This window comes from Sander vitreus, chromosome 10 (assembly GCF_031162955.1).
Source record: "Sander vitreus isolate 19-12246 chromosome 10, sanVit1, whole genome shotgun sequence".
Taxonomy (NCBI): Eukaryota; Metazoa; Chordata; class Actinopteri; order Perciformes; family Percidae; genus Sander; species Sander vitreus.
The window spans coordinates 20,068,977-20,082,116 of NC_135864.1; the positions used below are offsets into that span (position 1 = coordinate 20,068,977).

The following is a 13,140-nucleotide window of genomic DNA, read 5'->3' on the forward strand; positions in this document are numbered from 1 at the left end:
TTCTCACAGCACGTCATACTGCAGCATGAGGAGTACTTTTTGAGAACATGTTACTGATAATGCAGGACTTCCAGTATTTTTACATTGTGGTATTGCTACTTTTACTTAACAAAGGTAACAACAAAGGATCTGAATACTTCTTACACCACTGTTGACCTTTATAAGGACTAAAATGAACAAATAGCCAAACAGATAATGACACAGTCATAAACTCAGACACCCTGGCCAGTCATGTTTTAACATACAACTTGTTTTCCCATCGAGGACTCTGGGTCTCCTCTCAGTTATCCATCCCATCCACATCCACTAAAGCCCTGCTGTTGCAACCAGCCGGCCCGTCTCTACTGGTATGTGTCAGCGTGCTCACAGCGCAAAGGCATCTGGCCGGGCTGACTCTGACAGAAGCTTGTGTCTGGACTTGCTAGCATCAAATAAAACCTGGACCAAACCCACGGACCAAATAATGGAGAAGCCGGGAGGCACCGGCACTGACAAGGACAACGTAACTGAGGTAACAACCACCTCGCTCTGCTGCACGCACACCCTTAAATTCAAAACAACCCTCTCCCAGCCTCCATGCTTTTTGACTGTTACACAGAAATATGTGTTTGGGCTTATATAATTGAGTCAGAGCATTTATAAATTACATTTCTCGACTGTTGAAGCAAAATGTAGCGCTGAATAATCTGGTGCAGTGCAGATACTTAAATTTTTAAGCAGTCTTTGCGCAAGAAGGGCATCTCAGTCTAGAAAGAATGACTGAATGCTGCAACATCTTGAATTAGCAACAATAATCTCATCTTTTAAACACGGACACTAATCTGATATCATTTGCACACACACACACACACACACACACACACACACACACACACACACACACACACACACACACACACATGAAGAGGCGACATATCAGAGGAGGCAGCAGCACAAAGATGGACGGGCTGTGCTAGCCTGTGAAGTCAGTACAAATACAGATTCAGTGTTTGTATTGAACTGCTACATTATTGATTATGAGTTATCAATTATGGATGAAATTCTCCTCAGGGGCGTCACAGTCCAACACCACAAAGAGACGTCTTGTAGACGGGTTGAACCATTCTGCAAAATCAGACTCAGTTTGGCTGTTTGCACCACCCTGTTTTATTATTGATCAGAACCAATCAATTATTGATATTGATGATCATCAGGGGATGGGAAAGGTTTAAACATGAACACATATACCTCCTCCTATACACAGCTCAAAGGATGATTCCGCTTTATTACAATTTAGGTCTTTTTTTTCATAGTAGTGGTCATCATTTCTATCAGATATGAATACATTGTGGTGAGATCTGGAAACGTGGCGACAATCCAACAAAACATGATGATCAGATACTTTACATTATGTAATCCACTGGTGTCTTATGACCATTTATAGGGGCCCCACACAGTCACAGTCTCTATTAGCTGTAACTAAAGCATGATGGTCTCCACACATTTTTAATAGTTTGAACAGTATTAGATGTCCCGAAGAGGTTCAATTAAACAGTATTTCAGAAGAAAACAGCCAAAATGTAAGATGTTTTTTTGTCTGTGTATAAAAACACAGTATTGTTCTTTTAAATAGATGTTTCAAACGTTTCTGTTTGCCACTGAATTGTATTAAGTTAAATATATGACTGTTTATTCATATGCACTGTAACAGTACTGTCATTTTAAGCTTTCTATCTTTCTCTTTTTGAAATCCTGTTCATATGTGTCTTTTTATATTGCTGTGTTTCTTTTATGCCTTGCCTTAATGCATTTTTATGTCATAAGCTAAACACTTCAATTGCCTTGCTGTTGAAAGGTGTTACACAAATAAACCCGCCTTGCCTTGTAGTATTTTCTTTGCAATCTTGTTAATCATGTCAAAATTACCTTGCAACCCCTTGGGCGGTCCCAACCTCCACCAGGTTGAAGATCTTAAACCACTTTTGTTTTTGAGTTGAGCACACCAAAAATGTCTAATTGTCCCTGACTGTGCGGGAAAACTGTGTGCCCTCACAACTACAATATTGGCCAGGCACTTAACTGTGATGGATGCATACAGTTTGGGTAATAGTTTAGCCGTTTATCTAACCTGCTGATATGTTTTATCTACATTTGACAGCTCGTGTTTCTTGCAACCATCTATTTTTAGCAATGTTCCATTGTAAGATTACATTCCAAGATCTCCGCTATTACCTTGGTTAGTAGAATATAATTATTACAGATATGAATGATGGCAAAACTAAAATAAGACCCAAGTTGAAAAAAATAAAGATCCTTTAACTGTATGTTGTGTCATGCTGAGCAGGAAATTGAAGTTTAAGTTCAAAGTTAGAGTCCATTAAAAAGGCTCAGTCAGACACAATGCATCTAATACAATCACATCACTTAATTATGCATCTTGATCAATTCACTAATATGATACGATAAGGAGGGCAGCTGTAAAAGGCTTACCTGAGTCCATAAAGCACCGTGCCATCAGGGTGGAGACGGATCATCCTGTTCTTGACGGTGACGCCATGAACGAAGGACTTCTTGTCGTTGAGGAAGTATGTGTCGGGGACCCACAGCTGATCTGCCACTCGGTTATCCAGAGTCAGGTTGTAGGCGATCTCAGAGTAGGACAGGCGCTTGTCCCGCCACGCTTGCTGGAAGTACATTGTCAAGGTGTAGTCCTGGAGGACAGAGGGGGGAGAGTCCATTTAATGAAGCTAGTGCAACACCTCAAGACAAACTCATGGTGAGAATCAATAATGCTGACGTTAATTCCACTATGGAGCCAAATAAAACACTTGATGAACACTAAATGGACTGACTAAATCTTTCAGGTGATACCCTAACTGTAGGAATATGTTTCCTTATCACTATCATCTCAACTTGGAAACATGTCAGGCACCAACAGCATGTCCCCCCCACGCTTACATCTGAACATGACGTGTCACGGCACGTTGTACAGACGCTGCATAGTGAGAAGGTCAGCCAAAAGGTTGTTGGTGGTCTGAAAGGCCAACGCCTGTACTAGGGGCCATGGTGGCTGGGGTTGGGGGGTTAATATTCAACTATCCTCACTTAATGCTGAGACCATAACCAGAGGGGAACTTTCTGGGCTAGCTGACTATTGTCTAACGCAAACAATATCTGCTTCCACTCAAAACAATTGAGGCCACCTTCTGATTGAGACAGTCCTCTGTTTAATGAAAATCAGTAGATTTCTGCAGTTAGGGGTTCATCCCAGTCTCTTTTTTTTGGCTTGGTTTTGCTTCTAATTCTGCATACTAAACAACCGAACTACTGAGACCTACATTTACACTATACAGTTTGTTTTTACACATGCTCAGAGATGTAGCAGTAAACTATCTCTCTCTCTCTCTCTCTCTCTCTCTCTCTCTCTCTCTCTCTCTCTCTCTCTCTCTCTTCTTTGCTTCTCACTTTTGAAAAAAAGACTCCCACACAGTCACAGTAAAACACAGTATTGCAGTTGGATCTGCTCTGTTACAGTGTATTGTAGTGCAATCGATGAGTAGGAAAACAAATAAAAAAATACGGTCCATGAAATGAGGCCCTTGAGCTTTTACTCCAAGCAGCCATCATCATTACTTATTGACGTGTTTCTATGTTTTCAAGTATTTTTTTCTTCTTCTTTTATCATCACACATTGGTGTGACTGCAAAGCAATTGCCATTTTCACTCCTAAACTGTTATTATTCATTGCGTGCAGTGTGCGCGAACAAAGCACTGCGTAAAAAGGGCATCTAAAAATACATGAGCTGCTGCCATGTTGATTTTTTCAGGAGTGAAAAGTCAAGCGAGGACGGCCGCATTCTTATCCTGTTTTACAAGAGTTCCCACTGAACCCTTCTCTCACACTCACTCCCTCTCTGTCTCGTTATCAGACTGTCGATCGGATAGCTCTATCACCTTTGGGATCTTTAGCTGCTGCCTACAGACTTGGTGTACATCACCCACTGAGGCAGCATCTCCTGCAATACGTCCCTGTCTTGACTGCCATCCTTCGTCATATTGATGAAGGAACACAGAAACACAAGCAGCTTGAATCCTCTGAGAGGAAGAAGTTGCTAGATATACAGTCATGTGAAAAAATTAGGACACCCATGCTAAAGTTGACTAAAAAGAGGAATAAAAAAAGTTTTTTCATGGATCCAGGATACTATGCATCCTGATAAAGTTCCCTTGGCCTTTGGAATTAAAATAGCCCCACATCATCACATACCCTTCACCATACCTAGAGATTGGCATGGGGTACTTTACATAAAATCATCTCTCAATGCAAATCAAACCAGCTATTAGGCTAACTGAAATAAAACCATGCCAGTCTCTAGGTATGGTGAAGGGTATGTGATGATGTGGGGCTATGTTAATTCCAAAGGCCAAGGGAACTTTATCAGGATGCATAGTATCCTGGATCCATGAAATAACTGGCCTTTAAAAATTAAAATCTGCCTGCATCTATGGGAATTTAACATAGGGGTGTACTTACTTATGCCCCCTGTATTTTAAGGAAGAACATTTATTTATTTACGATACATTATTCATTCACAAAGAAAATTGGTGTCCTTAAAGATTGGATTTTTCCTCATTTTTTTAATTAAGGCATTAAGATCAGTTTCCTAAAGATGATTTTTTTATTCCTCTTTTTAGTCAACTTTAGCATGGGTGTCCTAATTTGTTCACATGACTGTAGCTAAACCTGTCTCTGACTAAATTAGAGAACTGAAGCTAATAATATTAACCGGAGCCCTGTGGTAACAATCTTAACAACAACAAGCAGAAATCATTTATCAATATATAGTCACAAACTTTCAGCAACAATCTTTCTGTATTATTCTTTTTGCCTACCAGTTTTTTAATATACTGGAGTGAAACGTTTTGGTGGATATGGTAGCAAGGGAGCGCCAGGGTGTCTGTGGTGTCACATACCTTTGCATTCATAGCTCTTAATTTGTTTATTACAGTCAAATTAGTGCTACATCTAATAATTGTTATTATCAAATGAATATGTTTTTTGATTCATTGACAAATCTTTTAGTCTTTAAGATAACAGAACATTGGGAAAATGCCAATCACAATCAAAGGTTTGTCAAAATTCCATGTTTTGTCCTTTTGTCCAACCAACAATTCAAAACCAAAAAATATTCCAATCACATTGATATAAAACAGAGAAAAGCAGAAAATCCTCACATTTGAGAAGCTGAAACAAAAAATGTCTGCTTGATAAATGACTTCTACGAATGATTAATTATCTAAATTGTATGATAGTAATTGACTAATGATTTAAGCACCAGAAGGATTTTTAGTTATAGCTTGTGACCAAAATCATTTCCTTGTTCCCCTCACTGAAAAGTCAAGTCATTTATATTACTTAGTACGTAAAAAGTTACGTACTTATATTGCCTAATATTGCAAATCGCAAATTTGCCTCAAAGGGCTTTACAATCTGTACAGCATACGACATCCTCTATTCCTACACCCTCGAGTTGGATAAGGAAAAAATCTCCCGAAAAAACTCTTTAACAGGGAAAAAATGGAAGAAAGCTCAGGAAGAGCAACAGAGGAGGGATTCCTCTCCCAGGACGGACAGACACACAACAGATGTTGTGTGTACTGAATGGACGGAAATAGCAAAACTATGGAAAATCACTCACTACTCCCAATATAATAGACACTCAATGTTTTACACTATTAATAGCAGGCAGTAAAATGAGATTTCGGACACTTATAAGTCATTGTCATTTGTCAGGTCAATTTTCCACTCATAAAATGTGGAGCATTGCATTGTGGGATTTTTAGCAGAAAATTCACTCACGTGGGAATTTTTCAGGGCATGACATAGTGAATACAATTCACAATAGACAATCAAATAAAATGGTGGAGGGTAAATATAATGCACAATATAGTAAGTAACAAGTGATTTTGGACACAGCAAAGGGGTCTTTTTCACAGCAGCCATCATTCATTTTAGTATTTACACGTGCTTTTCCTGCTGTGACATGTCAAAATGTCTGCTGTGAAAAAGGCCTATTGAATACCAATCCTTTCAAAATGTGTTTCTTGTTAAGTTAACTGAGCTTAAATTCAAAGTGGGTGTGCATTAGTGTGTGTGTGGGGCCCCGTTGTGTACGTTTGGGGGGGGTTTAAAAGTGTAGAGACGCACAGCTCCAGCACAGAGAACACCTGGGCATGCACGCTGCCTCCTGGCTGTGCAGTAGAATGGCAGCGTATTACAGCCTCACAGATGGTGCTGTTTGCCTTTGCTCGGACATCACATGAGCTCAGAGAGGGCCACAAAATACAGCTGCCAACAGTCTCTCTCAGTACAGTCAAAGTTATTGTTAAAAGAAAATCTGCAACGTAAACTACTGTAGGCCTACTGTCGGGGAGTACTTTTTGTTTCTGTGATGGGGGTAAGGGTTGTACTATTCTGGCACTGTACCGAAACACAAAGCAGGAAAATCGTGTTGTTTTCATGCAAACAAAAGCACATCTTCTATATCTACATGTTAATGTCTAAGCATTTTTTTTCCAATAGTAGTTGTAGTTAGAGATCTAATGTAGAGGATTTATATCCTGTACCGGAAAATGTTCAATAAATTTCAATAAAAAATTAAGAAATCTGCACATGTGATATTCATGTGATGCAATATTAATCAAAACTCTGCGATACATTCATTTTATGTCAATATGGCGCAGCCCTAATACTGAACATGAGAAAAAACACACACACAAAGCACATTTTGACACAGAAGTCCCAATACAAGGCCCAATACAAGGCCTTTAAGTTGAGGAGTCTTCCTTCAGTTAGCATTTTGTCTCCTGGACTAGAAATAATTTAATAAACAAGACGTTTAATATGTTATGTGTTGAAAGCCTCTTCAGTCCACACACAAAAGATGGAGAACGAGAAGCAGGTGAGGAGGATTTTGCAGCATGCAGCATCCAATAAAAGCTGCAGATGAGTGAGAGATAGACCGTCCCATGCTGGAGCGTCGGTCTCCAAAGCGACCTTCAGTCTCCTTGTCACAAGCACTCCTTAGAAACTCCATTAACATCACACAGGCAGCCCAGTGAGCATCAGTGAGGGAGACATCTTGTGGAGAGCATCAACATAAAAAAAAAAAAAAAAAAAAACTGTGAGCAGTGAATATATTAGGACAATGACGATACAAACAAGGCTCGGCTAACTCAAAAAAACATCAAGGCTGGTTGCACAGTGACAGCGTCTCACTACAGATATGTTTCTGGGCTAACAAACTCCCATTAAGAATCTGACAGAGTGACAAGGAGTACATTTGTGTTTCCCTGAGAAATCTGACAGGCTACAGTTGTTAAAAGACCTCCATTACAACTACATCAGCTGTCACAACTGACATGGGAGGGAGCTGCTCATAGAACACAATACACACCACTCTGTTAATTTCAATTATGTGTAGTACTCCTTTCTGTTTGTTGTTGTTTATGAAAAGACATGTCCACCAATAAAGTCACTCTCATTTTTTTTTGTAGTCTACAAACGTAAATGACAGTAGTTCATTCTGATTTTCTGTACCCGATTAAAAAAAAACAGGATGTGCACGCTTTGTCTTCTCCCGCCCTCTACAACAACTCAAAAACCATATTGTTTTATCAGCTTGATACATCATGACTTTTCATGAATTTTGAACTGATGACATATTTCAGACACCTATTGCAGAAAATAGAGACTCTAGAAAACATGTTTGTAACACTATATGTAACTTTTAAATGTTTCTGAAACTGTGTAATTTTCCATCTGATGATCATAAATGACCTGTAACAGCAAACATCTGTAAACAGTGAAAAGAACGCTATTTTGATATAGTTTTTATCAATGACTTTGCCCAGGTCCGATTTTTCCCATAAAGTCACAAAATGATTTACTGTACGTCATGTAGTCGGCGCTACAGTAACACATTCTAATGGGTCACAGATTTTGGTGTAACACCGGAAAAACTTGCGTTTGAGTATCCAGTCAGGTAAAAGGTAGCAATTGAATTTTTATTTTATTTTAGAAGTTGTAGTTAGGGCTGATACCGGGTGCAGGGCCATAACAGAAAAAAAGGAAATTAAACGAAGAACAACTAACATTAAAAGCTAAAAGGTAGAGTGACCGACGTTGGTCAGGCTTTCTACAGATGGAGACAATTATGGGATTGTAAATTATTCAAAACCGAGCCTGAATTGGCCCTCTTCCTCCCTTAGGCTAAGTTACCGTATGCAACACTTGAAATGCAACGATGCATCGGTAACGTATTCTCTTATTGTAAATGATTTTCTGTCTGTGCAAAACATTCATCGCAACTATATGACCTCCCTGTAACGCTAACTCAGTAATACAGTGGGTAATACATGCTTTCCTCCCGTGGACATTACATTACGGCACCAGCCGGCACGCACTAGAAAAGATCTTTATGGCAGCAGGTGTGGTAAAAACACTAGCCTACCGCTTTTGTCCAAATGGGGCGCTAGAATCAACACAAACTGAAAGTTCCTCAGTCACTTTAAACATGGTTAAATACAACACATTTTCACATGTTCTTTTTAGTTTATTAGGATTTCTGTAATTGTAGTTTTAGAACACTTTGTTCATAAGAGGTCTAACAGGGAGTTGGACCTCTTCGGGGTCTAATTGACCCTAGTCTGGTAAAGCCCTATCTCCGCAGCACTGTGTCAGCCCTGGAGTATGGTCTGGCTATACCGACTTTCATTCTGGAATAGGGAAAAAAAAAAGCACTGGGATGTTTGTATTTCTATAAACCAATCACAATCATCTTGGCCAGCGCTAAATAGTGCTAAAAAGGCCATTGCAAAATAGATTCCAGAGATAGCGGAAGGGGAGGGACAGGCTTTATCCCAGCACTGGACATCCGGTAAGCCAGACTAAATTGACCTCAAACATCAGAAACCTCAGACTAACATGTATGTTTCTTTGTTTGTTAATTATTTTTTGGCAAACAAAATCAATATAAATTTGTTTATGTATAGCCCATACAAATCCTAAGCATCACCATGTTCATTTTATAGCAGTTGTAAATAGCTAATAAAGACATTTTGTTAAAACCTCTGCATATATTATATTTATACTACTAAAACAATGCTTTATGGTTTCTGATTTCTGTATTTTGCCATCAGATTTGCAGTTTGTTGCAAAGACAATAGTTACCACTCCCATAGGCTATTGTTGTGTTTTAATAAGGTCAAAAGAAAAGAAAAACATATTTAAGGGGGGGGGAATTATTGATTATGCAATTATTTAAAAAGAAAATACACATACAGCATTGTGGTCTGTGTGGAAAGACAATTTCAACAAAACGTAAAGGTTAAAAAACAAAGTCCATGAACTGCTGGTATGACAGCTGGTATGTGTGCTTCTCTCTCTCCTCTGCAGCTTTACGGGACCAGACAGACGTCCACCATATTGCTTAACGCTTTCATCTGCTGTGTCCTGCTGCAGAGTGCTCAGGCAGAAGCAGGGAAGAATCTGCTGATAATAACACTGTCTACTGTGCACAGCTACGAGGAGACGATTCAACGTTTGGGCAATAACAAGCTCGTCTGCAGACATCGCAGCCTCTTGTCTGTTTGCTTCCCATCTACAAGCTGGAAGAGATGCCACAGCACATCAACTGGTCAAGCTGTGTCCGGTTAAGTATGGGCTTAAAATGAAATATTAGGGGTCAAAGAGGGAGTTAGTGCATTCTGAATGAGTTGCATACACATCCTGAGGTAACTGACAACATGGACGCCTTCATGACTCTCTAACGGGTCTTTTTTCAGCTACTTAGCTCCAGTGGAGAAAGTGCCTGACAGAATCATTAAGGGAGTCATAAACACATTATTAAGGGCTTTTAATGGAGCTGGCTAACTTACTCCCTGTTTTATTAGGAAAATATATTATGACCAATTTAAACTTGGTGTAACTTTGCTCTTGCAGTGGGACTCTGCAAGGTTAAGTGTTTAAAACAAATAGGATTACTCTTTCAATTTTTTAAATCGGATTAACTTTCATAAAGTGCATTAGAAGAAATGCATTTCGGAAAGCCTCTATTCGGTTTACAAATGTACAGGGCAAATAAATTATGATTTAAGAAAATTACACAATCATTGAAAAGTATGACACCTAATGTTTAACATATGCATATTTTGGCACATTTTACAAACTTTTCTTTTACCAGGTTTTAATTTCAGATACACAAAATGTTTATTTTTCAAAGCTCATGGTCTCTTCTGACATCTTCAAATGAACCCAGTCTCCATGGACTAAACATTAAACACAGACCCCAGCGTGCATGTAAGACAGCTGCAGGATTAAGTGTTGTTCTTGTGCTGTAATTATGCTGCTGACCATATTAATCTGTTACTCATATTAATCTGTGTCCACTCAGCATAACTAATGACATTGTTCTGGACAACCTGCATTCTTGTCTTAAGCTTTTTGGAAAGCTCAGCAGAGCAAACAGAGCCGGCAGAATCAAAGCTGCACAAGACGAACAAAGAGACAAAAATCTGTCTTGTATTTAAAAAAAAATTTTTTATATATATCTGTGCATTGGTCATAGTTTTCATTAACATTTTTGCAGCAACCTCAGAAAAGCCACAGAAAAGAGGTGACACAGAATTAAGATTCCATAATATTTCCGATTAGAGCTGCAATTCTGATAATCGAATAATTGTAAAAGTCATTGATCATACAAAACTGTTAACCATTTGCTTGACCCAGCTTCTCAAATGTGAGAATCTTCTGCTTTTCTCTGTTTCATGGTCGAAGAAAACAAGCAATGTAAATGTGGCTCTGGTAAACTGTGATCTGCATTTTTTACTGTTTTCAGAAAAGAGTAAAAGATGAAATGATTAATTGAAAAAATAATCAACAGTTGATGATTGAATGAATGATCATCATTTGTTGAAGCCTTATCTAAGATACTACGATATAGCCATTAACACTGTGGGAAATATCCTGTAAATATCAACAAAATGCAAAAAAACAACAATCTGGCATCTTCAAAAACAGAATCACCTTAACCTGGATTATGATGTTGAAAACCTTGAAAAAGTCCCTAGAAAATGAGGCCTTTTTTGCTTTTCCTTGACTTCCCTAGATCCACCAAAAAAGAAGAAAGAGGCTGCGTTGTCATGGCAACACTGAGTAAAAATAACACAAGCTTATTTTCCACAAGCTGAAAATAAAATGGAACAGGATCAGTTTGGACAAACAAGATCAAAATGGTTGCTAATTCACAGACACAAGAAGCTGCATCCTTCACACAGATGTAGTGTAACATCGAGGCCCGCGTCGTGTTTTCTCTGGTCATTGGCTCTCCTGTTATCTTATGGCCAGATCCCCTAACTCTTGTAAAGAAACCAGCGCTTGTCAGGATAATGATCGTAATAAAGGGAAAGCTCACACCCCACTAATTCCTCCATCCCAGAAGCCACCACAGCTGGTTTGTTTAAATCTTTTAATTCACAGCCAGCTAATTAACATTCAGAGAACAGTATTATAGTACAGGCAGCGCCTCCTAACAACCACCAACCTCAGGTATTTTACATGTAATTAACAAGCGGGATGAAGAAAAATACTAATTTTCCTCTCGTTATTCCAGCCTCGGCGTGCATATTGTAGCTACTCAACATATAGATGGCATGCTGAAGACATTATGCAGCGCTTATGCATTGAGACAACAGACTCAACTTGTATTTAATCAGCTGCACTGCCTGTGTGCAGAACACTTTTTAATGCACCGTAACCAGGGTTCGGTTCCTGGATCTGTGATTCCAGCAAAAACAAACAGCATTATGCAAATGCAATTTAGGCTGCTAAGTGAGGGAGATGAGTGATGGAGCAGGATGCCAGCGCTGAACAGACAGACAGACAGACAGACAGAGATAAACAGGGGGTGGAGGGTTGAGGGGGGGATCTCGGCCATGATATCATATCTGTGCCATATTTTGCACTAACCCTAGTCAGTCAGCAAGGATGTGTGGTCACACCTCGGACTCGGAGGACACTTCCCTCTCAAAATAGCACATTTGTAATGTCATGCAGGCGAGGCTGCTACCACGGCGCTGACTGACCTGCACATTTTTATTGCCCGACAACGCGGCTGACCTTTGAGCCTCAACGGGCCATTGTTGTGGATCACAAGAGAATTCACCAAAAAAAGTGACTCCCCTATGGCACGTATAAACGTGAACGTCACAGAAAAGCAAAAACTACCTCAACTACCATCCTGCCCTTCATGTCAGCGGAGAAGAAAAAAATGCCACAATAGTTTTAATCTGCCCGGACCAAAATGCAGAGTTTGTTCTCCACCAGAGGCCTTTTTATCTTTAATTAGAAGAGCGAGCAGCTGTCTACAGCCCAGACCTGCTCACCGCCATGATGGCAGGCCTGCTAACAAACACTCATTTCCAACCCAATCATATTCTTTCATTTCTGACAGCAAATGACTCCATTTTCCGTCAGGTTCATATACTTTACATGCAAAATTCAGTGTAACTGACATGGTCTGATCATAAACAAGGGGTTCAGTTTTCTTTAGAAACAATTCAGTTAAAAACCGGTCAACATTTTAACAGATGTGCCTAACTGAATAAAGGCTTTTCATACAACTTTTCTCCATGCTCTGCATTTTTTCCAGTTTTAAGATCACCTTAAGGTTCCCTGCGATTAATATTAGTATGACACTGACTTTTTTGTAATTCTGAAGTAATTTTTATTTTTTTTAAATGGCAACACAAAAAAATTGCTTTTCAAGTTTGATTATTTTTTCTGGTTTTCTCTGGGTTTTACAGTAAACTAAAAATCAAGGGTTTTGGACTGTTGATTGAACAAGACACTCAAAGACCTCAACATGGGCTCTGTAGGAACTTATAATTGACAGTCCTTACTTTTTGCTGACATTTGTTAGACAACACAATTATCAAGTCATCAATTATCAAATGATCAATTAAATAATAAGCAGATTACTTGCAGCATCTGTAGAGTTGTGTTTATAACCCCTCACACCTCACTGAAGCACTGCTGGGACAGTCATTACAAACTCATGCTATACATCTAAATACTGCTCAAACTCCAGATTATTTTTTGAT

At 39.1% G+C, this 13,140-nt stretch overlaps 1 protein-coding gene across 2 annotated transcripts in view; it reads right to left on the minus strand.

The window, feature by feature from the left end:
* The window catches only part of gabrb2a (gamma-aminobutyric acid type A receptor subunit beta2a), a 33,493-nt gene that overhangs the window by 17,149 nt on the left and 3,204 nt on the right, over positions 1–13,140 (minus strand). For both annotated transcript variants that reach the window (XM_078261474.1, XM_078261473.1), the window contains exon 4: positions 2,470–2,690. In XM_078261474.1, the coding sequence (XP_078117600.1) occupies positions 2,470–2,690 (221 nt within the window). The remainder of the gene's footprint in view (positions 1–2,469; positions 2,691–13,140) is intronic.